A 22,963-nucleotide genomic window follows, 5' to 3' on the forward strand; every position below is an offset into this window, starting at 1 on the left:
GATTGGGAGACGGTTTCATTGAGTACCTATGCTCTGTCCACCAGAACAAGTGGGATCTTCCAGTGGCCACCCATTTTAATTCCACCTCCCATTCCCATTCTGATATGCCATGATGAGGCCACACTCAGGTTGGAGGATCACCACCTTATATTCTGTTTGGATAGCCTCCAACCTAATGGCATGTACATCGATTTCTCAAACTTCCAGTCATACTCCCCAACCCCCCTTCACCATTTCACATCCTCTTTTCTCTCTCACCTTATCTCCTTGCTTGCCCATAGACCTCCCCACTTTTCTTTCTTCCCCGGCCTTCTTTCTCTTTCACCAATCAACTTCCCAGCTCTTTACTTCAATCTCCCCCGTCCAGGTTTCACCTATCGCCTTGTGTTTCTCTCTCCCCTCCACCCACCTTTTAAATCTACTCCCTAGCTTTTCTCTCCACTCCTGCCGAAGGGTTTCGGCCAGAATCGTCGACTGAACTCTTTTCCTCGATGCTGCTTGGCCTGCTGAGTTCCTCCAGCATTTTATGTGTGTTGCCCAGTATATATTTTGTCAAGTAAGGAGACTAAAAATACATACAGTTCTCTAGGTGGTGCCTCACCAATACTCTAAATAGTTGCAGAGCAACTTCCCTGCTCTGAAATCCCTCTAGCAAGGAAGGCCAATGTTCTACTTGCCTTCTTGATTTCCTATTATAACGCAAACAAATCTATGTACAATCAGGCTTAAGGATATTTCTATCCCACTGTTATAAGACTACTGAACAACACCTTAGTACGACAAGGATATACTCTTGACCTCACAATCAACCTCGTCTTGGCCCTTATACCTTATTGTCTGCCTGCACTGCACTCTGCAACTGTAAAACTTTAATCTGTATTCTGTCAATTATCTTCTTTGTACTACCTCAACACACTAATGTGATAAAGTGATCTGTATGCATGCTATGCAAAAAGAATGCTTTTGCTTGGTACATGTGACAATAACAAATTTACCAATTTACTATTTACTTTGCCCACTATAGTTCCAAGTTATTCCACCGTGTAGAAAATGCATTTATTTTTGGTCAGATTCACCCACACTATTTGTAGTATTTTTGTTTCAGCCTCCTCTATAATACTGTGACACAAAACTTGGTGTCATGAACAAACTTGGAACCAAGGCTCTTTATTCATTCTTCTAATTAATTTCAAGGGAAAGGCAAAGCTTTAGCATAAGTCCTTGGAAGAACACCATATTTTTATATTCTGCCAGTACAAATACATATTCTTGCACTTACTCTCTGACTTTGAGGTTGTTTCCAATTCCATTTGATTCTATTTTCTTATCAGTCTCTCTTACCTAGAATCTAAACAAATACTTTATGAAAGTACTTTAAAGTAACACCCAAACCTTGTTTTATTGACCGTATCAGCAGGTCAATAAAATTATCAGTTAAATCTGCTTTGGCTGGGCTATCTCCTATACACTTGGAATAGGATAATCAGATCAAAATGTATAAGCAGTTGGCTTGAAGTTTTAGCTGAAAACTGACAACTGTATCAATGAGACACATTAATGTACAGAAATACCCGTTTGGATGACACACTCCAGTCCTAAACTTTATTAATTGATATTACCAAATAACTTGTTTTACTTCATTTACTCTCAAAAGTATGAAGTAATGGAGCAAATTGTTTTCCACTCAGTACTGCGCTCTGTTGCTTGTAACTAAGCCCCGCTAACTGAATTCGCAATGTCTGCAGACTCTCAAAGGCTATACCAAGGTGATTGTGGTTGCTAGCACAATACGGGCCAACATTTACTAATCAGTTGTATCAAGTTCTTTCACACTCAAAGGAACAAGAAGCTACTGACCTTAGAAGTTTTTCAAAAGCATCCAAGTAATCCTCACTGGTCATCAGGACACAGAAGATGTTCTTGCGTATATCTGTATTCATCCTCTGTTTGCGTGCCAACTCCAAAATTTTCCCACTTAACTAAAATGGAATAAATAGTCATCAAGTGTGGGAAATATTGTTTGCTGAAGGGTACATTACGGGGTTTTAATTGGATTTTGGGTGGAAAGCATATTTCAAACCTAGAATGCTTTGAACAAGCTAAGAAGTTACAGTGAAGATAAATCCATGACTACTTTTACAGGATGCTAATATCCGTCAATTGGCAAATCATCGTCAATAGGTCAACTTGAGAATATCATCGCATTTCAGATCTTTAATTTGAGAGCAGCAGCGCATCTGATTTACCTGATTTAATCAGAACAGTGGTGCAGCTAGCCAAGATACTGCCTCACAATGCCACAGACCTGGGTTCGCTCTTGAACTCATTTGCTATTTGTGTGGAATTCGCACATTCACCTCAGGGCATTTCTGTTTCCTCCAACATACCAAAAGACATGTGGGTCAGAGCTTAACTAGCCATACTAAATTAACCTTTGTGTGCGGGCGAGTACTGAAATCTGGGAGGAGTGTAGCATGTGGGGAGGATAAAGAAAACAGGGATTAATGTAGTGGTGCACAGACTGATCGGCCAAAAGGCCTTTTTCCATGCTCTGTGCACCTCTCTCGCTACCTCACACGTCTTCTATTCAACATTAGTTTTTTTCATCCTATCAGTGATTCTGCAGATACTGGGACACTCAAAGTGCTGCAGATCACGCAGCATCTATGGGGAGGAATAAACAGTCAATGTTTTCAGCCAAGACCCTTCATCAGAACTAAGCCCGAAGCTTTGACTGTTTATTCCTCTTGCGCAGAAAGGTAGCATTGTGGTTAGCACAACACTTTACAGTACAGGCGACCTGGGTTTAATTCTACCACTGCCTATAAGGAATTTGTACATTCTCCCCTCCATGATCACATAAGTTTCCTCCCACAGGGCACAGCTGTACTGGCTGGTAGGTTAATTGGTCATTGTGAATTGTCCCATAGGGAAGTGTAGATAGTCAAATTGCAGGTTGAGTTGGTGGTGAGGAACCAAATGCAGTGTTAGCATTCACTTCAAGAGAACTAGTATACAAAAGCAAGGATGTAATGTTGAGACTTTATATAGCATTGGTAAAACCGCACGTGGAAGTATTGTGAGGAGTTTTGGGCCCCTAAGGAAAGGTGAGCTGGCATTGGAGAGGGTTCCTAATGCTGTACTACTCCATGGTCATCTGAATATATGTAATGTTTTATTACATTTCTGTAGCCTTTTCAAACAGTTCTGATAATGTCATCAGTGAAAGTTATTATAATTGATTACATGGTGTCGAAAAGCATCAAAAAAGATGTGGGATATCTGAAGAACTTTAAATGCTGTGATAAATCATCAAACTAAAACTTCAGCATTACTTAAAAAAAACCTTAGATGTTACCAGATGTGTTGAATATTTCCTCCACATAATGTTTTTAGAATCCAAATTTTAAATACAACATTTTCATTTTCTTTGGTCTTCTGTTGTCCAGTCTAACATACCCAGGAGTCACAGAGAAGTACTGCACGGAAGCAAGCCCTGCGGTCCACCTTGTTGATTTTAAGACAGTTGGACTGGTACGTCCATCAGAAAGGATTAGAAAGATGTGTGCCTATTGTGAGTAAATGGACGAACATGATGGTCAGCATGGATGAGTAGGGCTAAAGGGCCTGTTTGCCTGTTGTCAGTTCATGCTGACGTTCAAGCACACAACTTTACATTAATTCTAAGACATTTTATTCTCCCACTGTCCCATCAACACTGCACTGCCTACCTTTCCCCACCCACTGCAAACCGCCACTCTCATCTGTACATGGGCAGCAACTTACAGCAATTAATTAATCTGTCAAGATGCATATTTTGGGAAGGAAATCATAGCCCAAAAGGGTTCCCAACCTATTTTTAATGCCATGGACCCCTAGTATTAATGGAGGGGCCCGTGGACCCCAGGTTGGGAACCCCTGCCCTAGAGGGAACTCATGAAGTCACAGAGAGAATGTGCAAACTCACAGATAGAACTGGAGGTCAGGAATGAACCCTGGTTGCTGGAGCTCTGAGAAAGCAGCTCCACTTGCTGATGTTACTCGTGAATCACTTTTAGTTTTACTTTATTGGGACAAAACATCTATTTGGCACATCTTTGTCCACATGCCAGTGGAAAATTTCAAACTATTAATTTAAATCAATAAGGTAATATCCGAACAATATATAATGCTAAGTGGTTTAGGTGGCAGAGAACTGGCAATCATAAGCTCTTCATGGGTATGCTCATGTTTCACTTCAAACCCTGTACAGTGTAATCGTGTGTCCAATTCCCTGGTCTGCCAATGGACTGACAAATGTCCTGAGCTGGACTGTCAGATGTATATACTTGGCTCCAGCTATAGCTGCTAGATGTAATGTCAGCCCAGTAATGGGGACATTAACCTTCACTGATAAAGTGTGGTTTACTTATTTTAGATAATTGATTTCTTGCACTTTCAGTTGAGAGCAACTATCGAAAGTCCACTAGAATGGTGCAGGGATGGGAGTTCAGGATTTGCCAAAGACCTTCCTGCCACTCGCTTTCATGGGGACACAGCTCTGCTTTGTGATGCAGCCAGGCCTCTGGCTATTTGGTTCTATAGAGGGAGAAGAATAAGTGAGACTTCAGGAAAAGTACAAAGATCAAAAACTGCTCAACAATACAGAATGATTGTAATAAACATACTTGAAAGAATTCAGATTTGAAGGGGAAAAAGGCAAGTGGATACAAAAACAACACGCAATATGCCAGGTGTAAATTCACCAAGGCATGACATACATGAACAAAGATCTCATATCGCCTGAAGTCATACAGCACGACAACACAGAAACAGGCTATTCAGCCCATGTCATCCATGCTAAACTGTTATTCTGCCTAGTCTCACTGACCCACATCTGGACCATAGCCCTCCATATCCATCCCATGTACTTATGCTCACTTCTCTTAAATGTTGAAATCGAACCCACATTCACCACTTCCACTGGCAGCTTATTCCACACTCTCACTGCCCTCTGAGTGAAGAAGTTCCCTCTTAAATATTTCACTTTTCACCCTTAACCTGCGACCTCTAGTTCCAGTTTCACCCAACCTCAGTGGAAAAAGCTTGCTTGCATTAACCCCATCTATACCCTTCAAAATCTGGTAAATTGTTGGGCAATTTTGTTCCTGTACTCAAAACCTTTTGCAATGAAAGATAATATACCATTTGTCTTATAGCCACTGAATGATGTAGAAAGATATCCTGATCACTTTGTACTTCAACATTTCTTAATCTCTCACTATTTAAATAATAGCTTTCTTCAACTCCTTTCCCAGAATACAGCAGCAAATACTCACCTCACCAACAACTATGTCTTGTTGTGGTTTAATACCCGCAGAGTCAATCATAGGGGCACCGCTCCATGAAGATCCAACAATCCACCATCGTCCAACCTGGTCCGCAGAAAGCAGGTTTTCTAATGTTACACGAAGTTGGAAGTCACCACGATTGTTATGGATCTGAAAATAGATGAGTTGCAGGTCTTACTTTCCATAATCAAAACATATTTAAAAAGGACTCTAGAATTTTGAATCAACAATGATAAATGTTTGGCAATATTTATGCTGCTTTAAAATTGTTAATTTGAAATTCTGGATGGTCTAGTTGTGCTCTCTCTTATCCCTACGTTCTAGCTACCTCTGAACATTTTGTTAATTATGGATTGTTCTGGAAGAGTCAGTATTCATGAATTCTAGTGGGCAACTCACATGTATTGTGAAGTGAAAACTGGGCCAAAAGTTGAATGCAGAACTGCCCAAATAAACTTAAAAAGAAAAACAGAAACTGACAGATGTTGAAACTCCTCCCAACGAGAAACGGATTATTTATTCAGAAAAATGTATGATTTGCAGAGAGTTGTAACACATGTACAATCTGACAAAATGGTAAAAATTCAAAATGAAAACTGAGATGGTGGAAATCTGGGGAGAAATAAACAGTCTACATTTCAGACTGAAATAAGGGTCCAAAGGCAAAGGCAACAGCATGAGCGCAGAACAGTCACTGCTGTTGCCTGTAATAGACAGCTACAGTTACAAGGAGAAATTGGATAGGCCGGGCTTCATCTCACTGGAAAATAGGAGGCTGAAGGGTGACTTTGTAGAGATCTGTGATTATGAAGGACATCAATAGGGTTGATATTCTGATCTTTTTTCCCTCAGGGTATGCAAGTCCAAAAGCAGAGGTCATAGTTCTAAAGTAAGAGGGTAGAAGCTTAAGAGAGATCTGAGGGGCAAGCTTCCCCCCCCACACAGAGTTGTGATTATTTGGAATGAGCTCCCAGAGAAAACAACAGACAATTACAATGTTTAAAAGCCATTGGCACATCTAAAGAGTACAGGAATATCAGGCTAATGTGGGCAAATGGGATTTACAAAGAAAGGCATCACAGTTGGCATAGACAAGTTTGGCCCAAGGGCTCATTTTTATGCTGTACAGCTCCACAATCTCATCATCACAATACTATTGGCCCCACTCTAGCTGGGTATTACATAGGCACCGACACTTAAAAACAAGTTCTTGACAGAGAAGCCTGAAATTTCTGATATTTTCAAACAATAAAGCAGGCATATAAATAATGAAGATTAAATGAGGTGAGCTAGGGCCGATTAATAGCCAAATGGATATTTACGAATGGAGCTTGGTAACTTTCCAAATACTCACCAAAGTCAGAGCAAAAGGTGGAATAGCTGAGATAATGGAAAGGCTACAATATTGATACTGAAGATGTACAGTGGTGCTAGAAAGCTTGTGAATCCTGTGATCATCTGGGGTAATGCCTTCTACAAAAGCTATTTGGAGTCAGGTGTCCCAATCAATGAGATGAGATTGGACGCGTGGATTGTAGAGGTGCCCTGCCCTATAAAAAAGACACCAAGTCTGGTTACTGACAGAGCCTGCTCTTTTCAAGAAAGATCTGTTTATGTGTGCCATGCCTTATTCAAGACAATTTTCAGAGGACCTTAGAAGAATTGTAGAGATGTATGAAGCTGGGAAAGGCTACAAAAGCATTTCTAAAGACCCGAGTGTTCATCAGTCCATTCTAAGAGAAATTGTCTACAAATGGAGGAAATTCAGTACTGTTGCTCCTTTTGTTTGGCATCCTGCAAAGATCACATCAAAAGTGCAACATGCAATGCTGAACCAGGTGAAAAAGAACCCAAGGAGAACAGCAAAAGACCTGCAGAAATTTCTAAAACTTGCTAAAGTCTCTGTTCATGTGTCCACTATGAGAAAAACATTGAACAAGAATGGTACTCATGGAAGAACACCAAGGAGGAAACCGCTGCTCTCCACAAAAAAAAAAATTGCTGCATGTCTCAAGTTTGCAAAAGACCACCTGGATATTCTATAACGCTTCTGAGACAATGCTCTGTTGACAGATGAGACAAAAATTGAACTTTCTGGCAGAAATGCACACTGCTATGTTTGGAGGGAAAACGGCACTGCACACCAGCCTCATCCCAACTGTGTAGTATGGTGGAAGGAGCATCATGGTTTGGGGCTGCTTTGCTACATCAGGGCTTGAACAGCTCACAATCCTTGCGGAAACAATGAATTCAAAATTGTATCAAGACATCTACAGGAGAATGTCAGGGTAGCTGTCTGTCACCTGAAGCTTAATAGAAGTTGGATAAGGCAACAAGACCATGATCCAAAAGACAAGAGCAAATCAACAGAATGGTTTAAAAAATAAGAAAATTTGTGGCTTGGAATGGCCGAGTCAAAGTCCTGACCTTAATCCTACAGAAATGTTGTGGACAAGCAGTTCATGTAAGGAAGTGCACCAACATCCCAGAGGTGAAGCAGTTTTGTAAAGAGGAATGGTCTAAGATTCCTTCAAGCTGATGTGCTGGACTGATCAACAGCTACCGGAAATGTTTGGTTGAAGTTATTGCTGTTGTTGTGTATGTGGCCGGGTTACACAACAAAGCTGTAAATAAAAATGCTGGAGATGGGAGCTAAGCTAACAGAGTTCTTTACTGACTGAAACCGAACTGAACACACACGTACCAATCAATACACGCCTAATAGCGCATGCTCAATACACGCCTAATAGCACATGCAACGACGTGTTACTACAACATAAAGCAGTCCCATAATATAGGCAATACGGTACACTCCTCCCCTTTTATTTTAATAGTGTATCAAATATTTTTTTTCTGGGGCACTATGCTAAACAAATATGTGTACCCTTAACATAGAAACGCCTACCAATTGTTTACTTAGCAACTTAATACTATCAAATTATAATAAAGTTTAGTAATAATAATAATAATAATAATAATAATAATTATAACTCAAGTCTCGGGGGGGCGGGGGGTCTCTTCTCTTCCTCTCCAGGTAACGTCTGCCCTGAAACATTTGGGGAATTAGTCTCCACAGGTACATCAGGTGGGTCCTCAGCACTGATGACAGGCTTACCTGTAGATGAGGCTGATGCGGTCACATCAGGTGTGTTTGCTTCTATGTCATGGGAGTCCGGGCAAGGTATTGTTGTCTTTTTCACCTGAGCATCCAGGATTTGATCCACATGACGTCTCCATACGTTCTCTCCCACCTGTACTATATACATCAGTGGCCTGTCTATGGTGGAAATTATACCCGGTTGCCACTTTTCAGTCCTGTGATCACATGCAAGAACTGACTGTCCCACACTGAAGCTCTGTGTTGGCTTAGCATTCAAGTGTTTGAACTGTCTGTTTTCCACATCACGCCGTACATCTGGTTTAAGAAGATCCATGCGAGACCTCAGACTCCTGTTCAGAAACATCATTGCTGGGATCTGATTAGTGGTTGCGTGTACTGCATTACGATAGGCAAAGAGGAAGTTGTCTATCTTGTGTTGCAGTGGTCAAATTTCACTGTTCATTGCCTTGATGGCTTTCTTGACTGTCTGTACAAATCTTGTCTGCCAAGCCATTTGTGAATGGATGGCAAGGGGCAGATGTAAAGTGCTTGATTTCATTGTTCTTCACAAAACTTTGGAATTCTTCAGAGACAAATTGTCATCCATTGTCTGTGCAGATTTGTTTTGGTATGCCATTCCTGGCGAACATGGTCCTCAGAACCGTAATGGTCTTTTCTGATGTGGTTGTCTTCATTTTGATGACCTCTGGCCATTTGGAATGTGCATCAACGGTAATTAAAAAGAGAGTCCATGAATGGTCCAGCAAAGTCAATGTGCACTTGTTGCCATGATATGAGGGCCACTCCCATGGATGGAGAGGGGCTTGTGGTGGTGTGTTCTGGATCTTTTGACATCCAGAGCAGTTCTTGGTCAAGTCCTCAATCTGCTTATCGATTCCTGGCCACCACACATAGGCACAGGCAAAGACTTTTCATTTTCACAGTCCCCAGGCGCCCCTCGTGCAGATCCTTCAGACTCTGGTGTGCAGCTTGGAAGGAATCACAACACATCCCGACACACTGACAACTGCTCCTTTCTCGCTGAGAAGGCTGGAAACAATGTGTTACCCCGCACTGGCCATCCTTACCGTGATGTCATACACTTTTGACAACATAGGGTCATTGCGTGTTTCCCTTTTAATGAGGCTGTTTGTTACTGGTAATTGTTCTACTATTGTTGTGTGAAAGACCTCTGCTGAATCTCGGAAGTGGGCACTGGTAAACGTGACAAACCATCTGCGTTGCTGTGTTGCTTGGTCCCCCTGTGTTCAATGTCATACCTGTGACGTCCTAAGAAAAGGGACCATCGCTGCAGCTGTCATCACTGGAACACCTTTTCTTGGATTGAAGATTGACACAAGGGGCTGATGGTCAATCAACAGAGTAAACTTTTGTCTATACAGGTAGTGACTGAATTTCTTGACTCCCCACTTGAAGCTGTCAATCTGTGCTTGTTGGGTTCAGCTGAAGTTAGCGTTCTTGAGGCAAAGGCTATTAGTCTTTCGGAACCATCTGGAAACTTGTGCAATAATACAGCTCCTATCCCATGGGGCGAGGCATCACAAGCTATTCGGATTGGTAAGGAGGGGTCAAAGTGCACAAGCGCCCTGTCAGAAGTTATGAGTCTTTTAGTTTCTTGAAATGCTTTCTCACAGCTCTCAGTCCACTTCCATTGTGTCCCTGTCTGTAATAGCGCATTTAGTGGGTGTAGGACTGTGGATAGGTTAGGCAAGAACTTGTGATAGTAGTTCACTAGACCAAGATATGCTCTCAGCTGAGACACAGTTTCAGGTGTGGTGCCTTAAACACCGCTTCTATCTTGTCTTGAGACATGTGTAAGCCATCCTTGTTGATCACATACCCACAGTATGAGATTTCCTTTTTGAAAAACTCACATTTCTGTTGATTAGCTCTGAGCTCATTCTCTTAACCTGGTGAGCACTTGTTTTAGGTTAAAAAGATGTTTGTTATCATCTTTGCCGGTGACAATGATGTCATCCAGGTAACACTGAGTCTCTGGAATCCCCTGCAGGACCTGGTCCATTGCCCTTTGCCAGATTGCAGGAGCTGATGTTATCCCAAACACCAACCCGTTGTACTGGTAAAGTCCTTTGTGTGTTTATTGTCAGATATTTCTTGGATGCTTCATCGATTTCCATTTGGCAGTAAGCCTGGATCAAATTGATTTTTGTGAAATGTTCCCCTCCTGACAGGGAAGCAAAAACATCCTCAGTTCGGGGTAGGGGATACTGTACTGTGCGGAGAACTGGGTTAACAGTCACTTTAAAGTCACCACATATGTGCACCTTGTTCGGTTTTCCTGGTTTTGTGCTGGAGGTTTTCTTCATCACTGGAACAATGGGCATGGCCCATTCACTCCAATCCACCTTTGACAGAACCCCAGTCTGCTCCAGATTTTTCAGTTCTGCCTCTACTGTAGGACGGATTGCATATGACACTGGTCTGGCTTTGTGAAATTTTGGACATGCATTTTCCTCAATCTCAATCTTTGCCTTCATGCCCTGAAGTGTTCCTATTCCTTTCATGAACACTTCCTCAGAGTCAGCAAGTATTTGTGACAGTCTCTCAGATGTAGCCTTGCTGCCTTCCTCTGCTGAGGCATCTAGTGCCTTGATGGTGTGCCAATCCAACTGAATTTTCCTGAGCTATTCACGTCCCAGCAACAGTGGTCCTCCATTTTTCAGTATACAGAGGTTCAGCTGCTGTGTTTTGTCTCCATAGGTTACTGTCACTTTAATTTTACCTTTGGGACGCACTTTCTGTCCTGTGTAAGTCTTCAGCAGTAGTCTAGTTCGTTTCAGAGGTATGTGAGAAAACAGTCGTTTGTAGTCGTGTACAGAGATCACTGTTAAAGCTGAGCCTGTGTCCAACTCCATTTTCAGTCTCACGCCTGCTACTTGTGCAGTGATCCATATTACCCTTCGATCATCTGTCTCTTTCACGCTGTGAAGTGGCAGACAAGACAATTCACTTTCATCTGAGCCGTTTTCATCAGAATTGCTTTCTTTCATTTTGTGTACATTGTTGTATTTTCCTTTCTGGGGTTTCTTGTTTCTCTGTATTTTGTCTTTTTTCTGCTGTTTACTAGCTTTACATACTCTGCCAATGTGCCCTGTTTGCCACAGTTTCTTTATCTTTAAACCAACAATCATCAGGGTCATGTGACCTGTTCCCACAATGGTAACATTTCTTTCCTTCATTTCTGTTCAGTGATATTTTATTTGTGGCATATTCCAGAGATTTTTGTTGTATCTCGGAAGTACCCCGTACCACTATTTCCGTTGATATTGCGATGTTTAGCGCTTTCTCGAATGCAAGGTCTTTTTCACACAGCAGCTTCTTCCATGTGGTTTTAAAGTGCATGCCACACACTAACCTGTTAACCTTCAATGCGTCTGATAGACCAGCTCTAAATTGACAATGTTCTGATAATTTGTGCAATTCAGCACAATATTCAGAAATGCTTTCATTTTTGCTCTGATTCCGTTTATGGAATTTAAATCTTTTAGCAATGACTTGTGGTTTGGGGTTTAAGTGCTATCGGAGGGTGTCTACTATTTGCTTGTACGTTTTGTCAGCTGGCTTTTCAGGGGTTAACAAGCTCCCGAGCAACCAGTATGATTTTGCTCCTATAATACTGAGTAATAAGACGCTGGCTTTATTTTCATTATTAACACCATTAGCTTCACAATACAACTCCACTCTTTCAATGTAAGTTGCCCAGTCTTCAATGCCACTATCAAATGCTGTAATGGTTCCAATCATCGCCATCTTTGTTATGTTAATTAAGCCCCATTCTCTCCTTACTTTCATTTTTGACTCACGTGTCCTTCTTGCTAGCGCCACGAGCGCACTCCGTCTAGATGTGTGTGTCACTTCTTTTTAATCTCCCTTTAGGGGCAGTCAGACCCTCAGCCCCTGGAGGTTAGCGCCAACTGTGGTCTCGGCTGGATGTGCTGCGGCTCTGCCTGTCTCTCTTGCACCTTGTGCTCTTCTTCCGAGTGTCGTTATCAAATAAAACATGGCGTTCCAATAAGATGTAGGTTCATTAACCTCGTCGCCAATTTGTTGTGTATGTGGCCAGGTTACACAACAAAGCTATAAATAAAAATGCTGGAGACAGGAGCTAAATTAACAGGGTTCTTTACTGACTGAAACCAAACTGAACACACATGTACAGATCAATACGCGCCTAATTGCAAATGCTCCACGTGTCTAATTGCGGATGCTCAATACGTGCCTAATTGCAGATGCTCAATACGCACCTAATAGCGCATGCAACGATGTGTTACTACAACATAAAGTAGTCCCATAATATACAGTATTATATGGTCCAGCTGTACAAGGAGGTCACGCCAGTTACTGAAAGCAAAGGTTCACATACTTTTTCCAACAAATACATGTAATATTGGATTATTTTTCCTCAATAAATAAATCAAGTATAATGCTTTATGTGTTATTTATTTAATTGAGATTTCTTTATCTGGTTTTAAGACTTACATGAAGATCTGATCATGTTTAGATCACATTTATGCAGAAATAGGGAAAATTCTACAGGGCTCACAAACTTTCTAGCACCACTGTACTAAAAGGCCAAGTGTACTAGGTTGGGACAGCATGCTTCCTCAGATAGTGAGAGAGGCATGGATCAGAATTGCAGAAATTCTGGTCACAATCTTACAGTTCTCCTTACAGATTAGTGTAAAGCCAGAAAACTGAGAAACTGAAAAGGTGTAACCTTCTACAACAAAAGTAGCCACTGGCTAACTAGTTTAATATTCATTTTAGCAAATACAAATTTCTGAGTACTTGCATATACAAATATTAGAATATTAGATTTCAGGACAGTTTAACAAAACAAGTTTTTAAAAAAACAAATTGCAGACTTTTTGAGAGACACGGTGTTACGTTAAACCTCTTCAAAACATGCCAATATGGTTTGGCTGCTGACAAAATATTGCATGTCGATCTGGTCATTGCATTAGAGGAAGGAGGTGAAGGCCCTGGAGACCTGGAAAGTGCACCGGAAAAAAAAGAGTAGAATGGTCCTTGCGATGGGTGACTTCAGATTCTTTTGTACAGAAAGCAGATGACGACATTACACTGCTTAAGACATACTTGGTAAAAGATGACTTGATTGAAGTAGAAGAGAACAGAAAGAACTGCTCCCATTTAGTAAGTACCTGTGATCTGTGATTCAGTATCTAAAAGGACAGTAGAAAGAGCTACTTTTAAAAGGAATTGGATGTATATTTGAGGGAGAATAAGTGTCAAGACAAGAAAAGAGCAGGGGACCAGGACTCAAGACTACTCCTGCACAGAGCTGATGTGATGGGCCAAATGGCTACATTCCATGTTGTAATGATTTTATGATTTTAATTTAAAATGTTGAAAACCTCAACAATAGATGTCTCCAATGAGTAATTGTCCATAACCAAAGAATAATTGCATCTAAAATAATTTTTGGCATCTACTCACTAAGCCCCACTCTCTGGGCATCTGCCATAGAGTTGACTCAATCTATGTTCATAATGGTCACTACATACAAAAGATACTTACGATGCATTTATAATGATTCTAACATATGTTAATTCATTAGCTTTAGTTGCCAAAAATAATTTCTCATTTTCAAATGTCTCCTCCTTTTCCATATTTCGCCCTAGGAAAAATTCTTTCCATTTACACTGAAATCTAAAGTATTTGGCACCTTTTTTCCCTTACATTTTAAATAATGTTCCCTCGCATTACTCTGATCTGCCTCAGCAAAGTACAATTGGGTTGCATTAGTTGACACCAGATGTTCAGATGTTCCACAGAACCAAATATTCCATTTTACTTAAAACTGAAATAATAAAGTTGGAGAAAAAAGAAACATCAGGTCAAATAATGTTTATTTTTCAGCCCATAAAGCAAAATTTGCCTGGAAGTAGAGAAGCAATAAAACACATATCATCTGAAGTGTTCTTATAATGATCCCTTTTAACTGTCAAGTAAACAGACAGATTTACAGTCTGGATATAAAAACAAATTCACTTTTCAAACATAGTAACATTAACCTTTTCATCGGCGTAATGTAGAGTTATAGTTCAACAAAATTTTGTGCTGTGTTTTCTGCTTCTGTGGATCTTTCAACACAGTGTACATATTTAGAAGAGTAGGTGAGGGCCAACAAAACTATTTGATTGTTTACTCACACAGCATTATCCTTGATGAATAATGATGCATTAAATACTTAAATCTTCTCAAAATGATTTGTTCCATAGCTAGTGGCTTGTCACGTTCTAATGGTGATAATTTCCACATCCAAGCAATATTATAACCATAATCAAATCCATACAATCAATAATTTCTTCTGCTACTTAATCGCTTAATGGAGAGCCTCTCCTAAAAATTTACACCTTCACATTCCTCTGGCAAAAAAATGTTCAATTATGATGAATACAATCTTCCTAAAAACCTCATTCCCTAATTTAGAATGAATCACAATCCCCACTTTGTATTTTCTCTAAAGCGTGTTCATGCCCCATCTCCAAGATCAGATCTATACATAGTATGAAAGATGAACAAAGGTACTAACATAAACAATTATTCAACAAAGCCTTACAGCACATTAGTCACTAATTAGCCATCACAATTAAAGTCAAATTTCACTGCTCCCTGTGTATCCTCATCCGCTGGAAGAGAATAAATTGACGCTAATGGAAAAAAAAACGAAAATCAGCAATAGAGATCTGCAATTCTATTGTGCACTCTAGAGTGAGGCCCTCCATTGGTCGGGATTGACCGTGGATGCTGCATCCTAGCTGTCTACTTAAAATGCAAGCCAGGGCAGTATCATATGGAGAGTAAGCTGTTGCCCATGCAGATTGGCACCAGCGGTGTCACAGGAGTTGCCAGTCAGCATTGAACTCAACATAGGACTGGCTTAGGGACTCCAGCTCCAGATTTTTCCCTTGGAGAAGACTTCGGTAGTAAACCCCATGGGAGGGTGTAGCTACAAGGCAGCGGGAGGTTTGAGATTATTGATTTCCTTCTCTGAGAGGAGCTGCCAACCACGGCTGACTAGCTCCATCTGTACTTTAGATATCCAGTGCTATAAATCAAGAATATTATAAACGAAAACTCATCCTTTCAGATGGGTGATAAGAGAATTTGGGTCTGGATATATTATTGGAGTAGAATACTCTTAACGCATGCAATACTTCTCTGCAAATGGTTTACAGGACAGAGTGGAGATGGATCTGTTGTTAGTCATGAAATAAAGGTAGCAATATGACTTTGTGATAACAGATTGTGAGATAGAAGTTCAATGTGGGGTATGAACCGAAGTTCTAGATAAGCACTTTCATATAGGGAGAATTCATATCAATGATCCCTTTTCAGCATTAAATGTTAATAAAACCATCTTACTACATAAAAATACTGAATTATTATTTTAAGGACAGAAAAATTCTACACCAAATCCTTATTTATATTTTACTTAAAAGGTTTGAGTGACTCACCTATATTTAATCTTTTCAAACATTTAGCATAACATTTGAATTCATGGGCCTGATTTCACATTACCATTAACTCTCAAATGTGTAGTCAGGGTTGAACTTGGTCTTTATATTGCACAGCACGAATTTTGTGCAGTGAGCTTTTGTTTGAAATGAATGTGAATGAGCGTTAAGGGCTATGTAGGAGAGAGGGATTAGATTGATCAGGGAGTAGGTTAAAGGTAGGCACAATCTCTTGGGCCGAAGGACCTTCGCTTTGCTAGTCTGTTCTATGTGACCTCTTTCCCTGTCATTTGCATATAAATTCAAGACATAGATAAAAAGGGACCTATTTGGCGGTTGAGCCTACTCCACCATTCAATAGGCTCATGGCTGATCATTCAAACTCCGTATTCTGTTCCAGCTTCTTCCTCATCATCTTTGATCCCACTAACCTTTAGAACACTATCCAACTCAATGAATATATTTAGTGGGGAATTTTGTGAGCTACTCAGTAAGAAACTTAGATAGCTGAGTTTTTTGCCTGTCTCTAGTCAAACTGGCTGATGTGGGGACTTTTCATTGAAAATGGATAACATTAAACTACCACCTACTCACTCGGTTTGCAGCATGCTTGCTGTACTCATTTTGTATGACAGTAATCACCTCCCAAAATCCTGGAATGGTATAACTATCAGATAACTTTGCAAATGTTTGTGATGAAATGGCAAGAACAACCCACATGCTAGCTCTTGTTCCATTTCTTCCCTTCACCTTCTGTGGGAGGAGCTAAAGATGGCACCAGAGGGTGACTTCTCTCAGTACTTCTGCAGAACAGTTTAAGATTCTCTCTAATGTCTGTTCTTTCCTTTGCAAGTTGGCTGGAGTCCTGTTGGAGTCCGTGACCTACAGCTGCATTCAAACTGCTGTTCTTCACGGTGTTGGGTTCTGTGGATTCCTGCTCTTGGAACTTGCTGAGCAGCCTAGCATTTTTGATATAGAAACAGAAAACCTACAGCACAATACACAAAGCTGTGCCGAACATGTCCTTACCTTAGAAATTACCTAGGGTTATCCATAGCCCTCTATTTTTCTGAGCTCCATGTACCTGTCCAGGAGTCTCTTAAAAGACCCTATCGCAACCATCATCGCCAACAGCCCATTCCATGCACTCACCACTCTATGCGTAAAAAACTTACCCCTGACATCTCCTCTGTACCTACTTCCAAGCACCTTAAAACTGTGCCCTCTCGTGATAGCCATTCTAGCCCTGGGAAAAAAAGCCTCTGGCTATCCGCACGATCAATGTCTCTCATCACCTTATACACCTCTATCAGGAAACCTCTCATCCTCTGTCGCTCCAAGGAGAAAAGGCCAAGTTCACTCAACCTATTCTCATAAGGCATGCTCCCCAATCCTGGCAACATCCTTGTAAATCTCCTCTGCGCCCTTGCTATAGTTTCCACATCCTTCCTGTACTGAGGAGACCAGAACTGAGCACAGTACTCCAAGTGGGGTCTGACCAGGGTCCTATATAGCTGCAATATTACCTCTCATCTCCTAAACTCAATCCCAAAACTGATGAAGGCCAATGCACCATATGCTTTCTTAACCACAGAGTCAACCTGTGCAGCAGCTTTGAGTGTCCTACAGACTCGGATCCCAAGATCCCTCTGATCCTCCATACGGCCAAGAGTCTTACCATTAATACTGTATTCTATCATCATATTTGACCTACCAAAATGAACCACCTCACACTTATCTGGGTTGAACTCCATCTGCCACTTCTCAGCTCAGTTTTGCATCCTATCAATGTCCCACTGTAACCTCTGACAGCCCTCCACACTATCCACAACACCTCCAACCTTTATGTTATCAGCAAATTTACAAACCCATCTCTCCACTTCTTCATCCAGGCTACTTATAAAAATCACGAACAGTAGGGGTCCCAGAACAGATCTCTGAGGCACACAACTGGCGACCAACGGCCATGCAGAATATGACCCATCCACAACCACTTGCTGCCTTCTGTGGGCAAGCCAGTTCTGGATCCAAGGAGTGGTCTGGAAGACAGGCACCTTTGGGGTGTGGCCCTGCAGACAAACCGTTCCAGTGCGGTGTCGCCGACTTGAGCACCGTGGAAGATCAGAACATTGAGAGAGCAGTGTATGCTGCTGTTGAAGTAAGTGACTCTGCAGACTGCAACATCAAAAGAGCGAGCTGTTGGTATCCCTCTCACTAAGGCAGGAGCAATACTTCTCTCTCCCTTGATTGTTGGGGTGAACAGTGGTTTTTGATGGACTTTAGATCATGGTCTCGTTGGGGGTTTCGCTATTCCTTGCATGGTGGGTGCTGGGGAGAGACTGCTGCTTTTTGCTGAGGCACATGGCGGGAGGGGGAAGATTCATGATTTGCTGCTTCTTCTGCGGGTGGGGATTTTGAGGTTCTAACCTTTTTGTCATTCATTCTTTGTAGTTTTTGTGGATGTCTGCAGAGAGTAAGAATTTCAGGTTGCATACTGCGTACATTCTCTGATATTAGACAGAACCATATTGGCCATCTTGCTTTATCCTTCAGTCCAGACTGAGGGACTATCCAAACTGCTGATTGTCCATTTACCTTCACTGACACTGCCTGACTTGCTGAGTTCCTCCAGCATCTTGCTTATTGATACTGTAAGATGGTAACAGTGCTTGAATTATACTGAGCGGAAAAAAAATGATGAAATTGCAGGGCATTTATAAGAACCATGAAGAACAACAGTAGTCCTAGATAAAACAAGAAAATGGGTTTCAATTAATTCAGAATTAAGTAATATGTAGCTGGGATTTGGAGTCTGCCAAGATACGGAATAGCTGCGTGTTTTAAAGAGAGCTGGCTGAGAGGCCCATCAAATATATAATGCCTGATAACAGGGTGGAGATTGATCCAGCTGAACTACCAAAGGTACAAGTACCATACAATTGGTCAAGGAGAAGCAAGCAATAAGTGCTGAGAATAAAATAAGAAATAGAATCACGCAAGGCCATTTGGCCCCTTGCATCAGGATTGCCATTTAGTAATATCATGGCTGATCTTTTAACTGCACTATATTTCAGCACTAATCCTATGCTCCTCAATGTCCATTGACCTCAGTCTTACCTACACTCAGTGACTAAGCCTTTACAGATCTGTTGGGTAGAGACGTACAAAGATTCATCACCTCAGGGTGAAGAACTTTCTTCTCACCCGTCCCAAATGGCAAACATGCTATTTTGAAACCGTAGTTCTTGAGTTCCAGTCAGAGGAAATATCAGTTGTTCACATGCCAATCAAACATTGAAAAGATATTGTCTTGATTAGTGAGATCATTTCTAATTCTTCTGAAAATATAGACCCATTCTGGTGAATTCCACTCACTTTCTCACTTTCCACTCACAAGTATGTCCTTCCTTGGGTAGGGAGGTTAGTCTTTTGCATAATATTCCAGATACAACTTCAGCAACACTTATGAATTCTCTACACTTGAAGTCTCTTGTCATAAACATGTACGGAAAACACAGATAAGTGAAGGGCACCTACACTAGCAGGATCATGACAAAGCACCATGGAAAATAAATGAGAAGGAAACACAATACACATTTTAAACAGCAATATAAAGATACAGGAGATTCTGCAGAATCTGGAAATCTTTAGTAACACAGAAAATGCTGGAGAAGCTCAGCAGTCAGGCAACATCCATGGAGGGAAATAAACAGCCAACATTTCAGTCAGAGTCCCTTCCAGGTTTGGAAAGAAAGGGCAGAAGTCAGAATAGGAAGGTGGGGGAAGAGGAGGAGTACATTCTGGCAGTGACAGGTAAGATCAGAAGTGAGGGGATGGTGGAGGGGTGGAATGATGTGAGAAACTGGGAGGTGATAGGTGGAAGAGGTAAATTGTAATTAATATTGCAAATAGTCTCACCAATAAATTAACATTTCTGAGATCAATGTTGCCAGTGAACAAACATTCCAATGTCAAAATCAATGGTGAAAATTGTTAATATTTACTTACATTGATAGACACATCGAGTCAATTCTTGTTATGACATATTTCATCGAGCAATTGGTTGAGTCTGATCTATGAGATTGCCAAATTTATGTGAAGCATGCAACACTGCCACCTAGTGGCATCACATCAGCAAGCATCTTTCAGGATGTTTAACATTATACTAACAGTTCATCCACAAATATGAAGGCCCGTTGAATATTGACTGAGAATTAGTAGCTCATTTAAAATGTGTGGAAGTGGAGGGGCCATGTTGCAGCCTAGTTCAAAGACATTCAAGGAAAGAAACTTCAAAGACAATTACATTTGGAAGAAATATTCAGTAAGTGAAATTTATTTTACTGGACACAATGTTTTCTTCCTAGATGTACAGCAAGAAGTTCAATGCGTGAGAGAAAATGTGTGGGTCTTACAAAATGAAGATTGGACATGACTGTATTTCTTACGTGGAAGATATTTGTCCACACTCAACCATCTAGTCACTTTTGTCATTTGTGATTCTTGACAACTCTCGTCAGTCACATTCCAATCCTACCCGAGTGATTTCTGAACAATATCCAGGTTGATCTGTGAATTGTTAAGGGAGCATTGCAATGTGAATGCTGTCTTGCAGATCACCAGAAGCTGTAGGTACATACTCTCAAAGTATGTAAGAGCAACTTAAATGAGTAACTGAACATAATGACACAATGTTACGGGGGGGGGGGGGGGCTAAATGATGGCAGATAGGATTAGTGTTGATAGGTATGTAATGGCCACATGATCACACTGGACCAAAGGTCACACTTCTTGCCTTGTGACTCGAACTCTTTGTAATATAGTGGATATGCAATTGGAAGTTCCGGAAGATTTTGAAGCAGTATTAGGCCATTCAGCCCAGTGAGTCTGCTCCACCAATCATGGATAATTTTTTTAACCCCATTCTCCCACCTTCTCTCCACTGCCCCATAAGCAATCAATAACTTATTAACCTCCACAGCCCTTGACAATGAATTCCAGATTTACAATCCTCTGTTTGAAGAAATTCCTATTCAGCTCAGTTTTAAGGGATATCCTTTTATTCTGAGGTTGTGTCCAGGGATCTTAAACTCTCTTACTAATGGAAGCAGCCTCTTCATATCCACACTGTACAGGTATTTCAGTATCCGGTAGGTCTCAATGTGATAAACTTCTCTTACTTCTAAACTCCTTCGAGTACAGGCCCAGAGGCTCAAATGTTTCTCACGTTAAGCTTTGCACTCCTGGCATCATCCTTGTGAATCTACTCTGGACCCTCTCTAGGGCTAGCACATCCTTCTTGAGAAACAGGGTCTAAAATTTCTGACCAACACCTTGAAAAAATCTTGTGGTAATTCTCGCTTTTGCTTTTTTAAAATTTAGTTATACTGGGTCGAATAGGCCCTACTAGCCCTTCGAGCTGCTTTGATTTAACCCAAGTCTAATCACTGGACAATTTACAATGACCAATTAACCCAAATCTAATCACTGGACAATTGACAATGACCAATTAACCTACCTGGTACATCTTTAGACTGTGAGGGGAAACTGGAGCAACTGAGGAAAAGCCAAGCACTCCACAAGGAGGACGTAGAGATACTCCATACAGATGGCGCTGGAATTGGTAATGAATGCCCCAAGCTGTCATAGCGTCATGCTTACCTCTACCCTACACTGGCACCCTTTTATTTTATAATCTTGTCCTCTTGAAATAAGGACTATTGCCTTCTTTACTACTAAAGGTAGTGACGAATCAGCATATAGGAGGGAGATTAAAAATCTGGCCGGGTGGTGCCACAACAACAACCATCTCTTACTCAATGTTGCAAGACCAAAGAGCTGATTATTGACCAGGTGAAGGAAACCAGAGGTCCATGAGCTAGATCACATTGAAGGATCAGGGGTGGTAAGGGTTAGCTACTTTAAATTCCTCTTATTATTTCAGAGGACCTGTCCTGGGCCCAGCATGTAAGTGCAATGACGAAGAAAGCACAGCAGCACCTCTAATTTAAAAAAAAATATATATATAAAAGGAGTTTGTGCAGATTCAGCATGACATTTAAGACTTTGACAACTTCTATAGATGTATGGCAAAGAGTATACTGACTGGCTGCATCACAACTTAGTATGGAAACACTAACACCCTTGAATGGAAAATCCTACAGAACCTAGTCCATCACAGGTAAAGCCCTCCCCACCATTGCGCATATTTACATGGAGCATTGTCACAGGAAAGCGCCACTGATCACCAGGGCCCCCCATGAACATTGTCATGCTCACTTCTCACTGATGCCATCAGGAAGGTGGTACAGGAGCCACCAGGTTCAGGAACAGTTATTACCACTTAACCATCAGGCTCTTGAATACAAGGGGGTAACTTCACTCTTGATTTTATTACTTATTTATTAATTATTATTTTTGTTTTGAATTTGCAGTTTGTTTTCTTTTGTAGATTGGTTGAATGGCCAAGTTGGGGCAGTCTTTCATTGATTCCATTAAGGTTAGTATTCCATTACGGATTTACTGAGTATGCCCACAAGAAAATGAATGTCAGGGTTTTGTACAATGACATGTATGTACTGTGATAATAAATTTACTTTGAACATAACCTGCAGGTTAACTCTGAGAGAATTCTGAACTTGGACTCCCAAGTTCCTTTGCATCTACGACTTCTGAATTCTCTTCCCATTTAAAATATAGTCTACAACTTCATTCTTCCTATCAAAGTGCATAATCTCCAACTTCAGTCCACTGTATTCCATCTGCCACTTCTTTGCTTACTCTCCCAACGTGCCAAAGTCCTTCTGCAGACTCCCTGCCCCTGTGACACTACCTATCTTTGTATCACCTCCAAAGCTAGCCACAGCACTGTTAGTTCCTTCATCCAGATCATTAATGTATAAAGTGAAAAGTTGTGGTTGCAATGCTGACCTTTGTGGATCTGTACTGGTATTTGGTAACCACTTTTGAAAAGGGCCCCTTTATATCTCTCTGACTTCTGCCCATTGTAC

The 22,963-nt window shown here is 41.0% G+C and overlaps 1 protein-coding gene across 1 annotated transcript in view; it reads right to left on the reverse strand.

Annotated features, from left to right (window-relative positions):
* Positions 1-22,963, reverse strand: part of nom1 (nucleolar protein with MIF4G domain 1) — a 67,164-nt gene that overhangs the window by 16,171 nt on the left and 28,030 nt on the right. The window contains exons 6-7 of the mRNA XM_063044421.1: positions 5,319-5,480; positions 1,858-1,979 (exon numbers count right to left, since the gene is read on the reverse strand). Coding sequence (XP_062900491.1) covers positions 1,858-1,979; positions 5,319-5,480 — 284 coding nt within the window. The remainder of the gene's footprint in view (positions 1-1,857; positions 1,980-5,318; positions 5,481-22,963) is intronic.

This window comes from Mobula hypostoma, chromosome 3 (assembly GCF_963921235.1).
Source record: "Mobula hypostoma chromosome 3, sMobHyp1.1, whole genome shotgun sequence".
NCBI lineage: Eukaryota > Metazoa > Chordata > Chondrichthyes > Myliobatiformes > Myliobatidae > Mobula > Mobula hypostoma.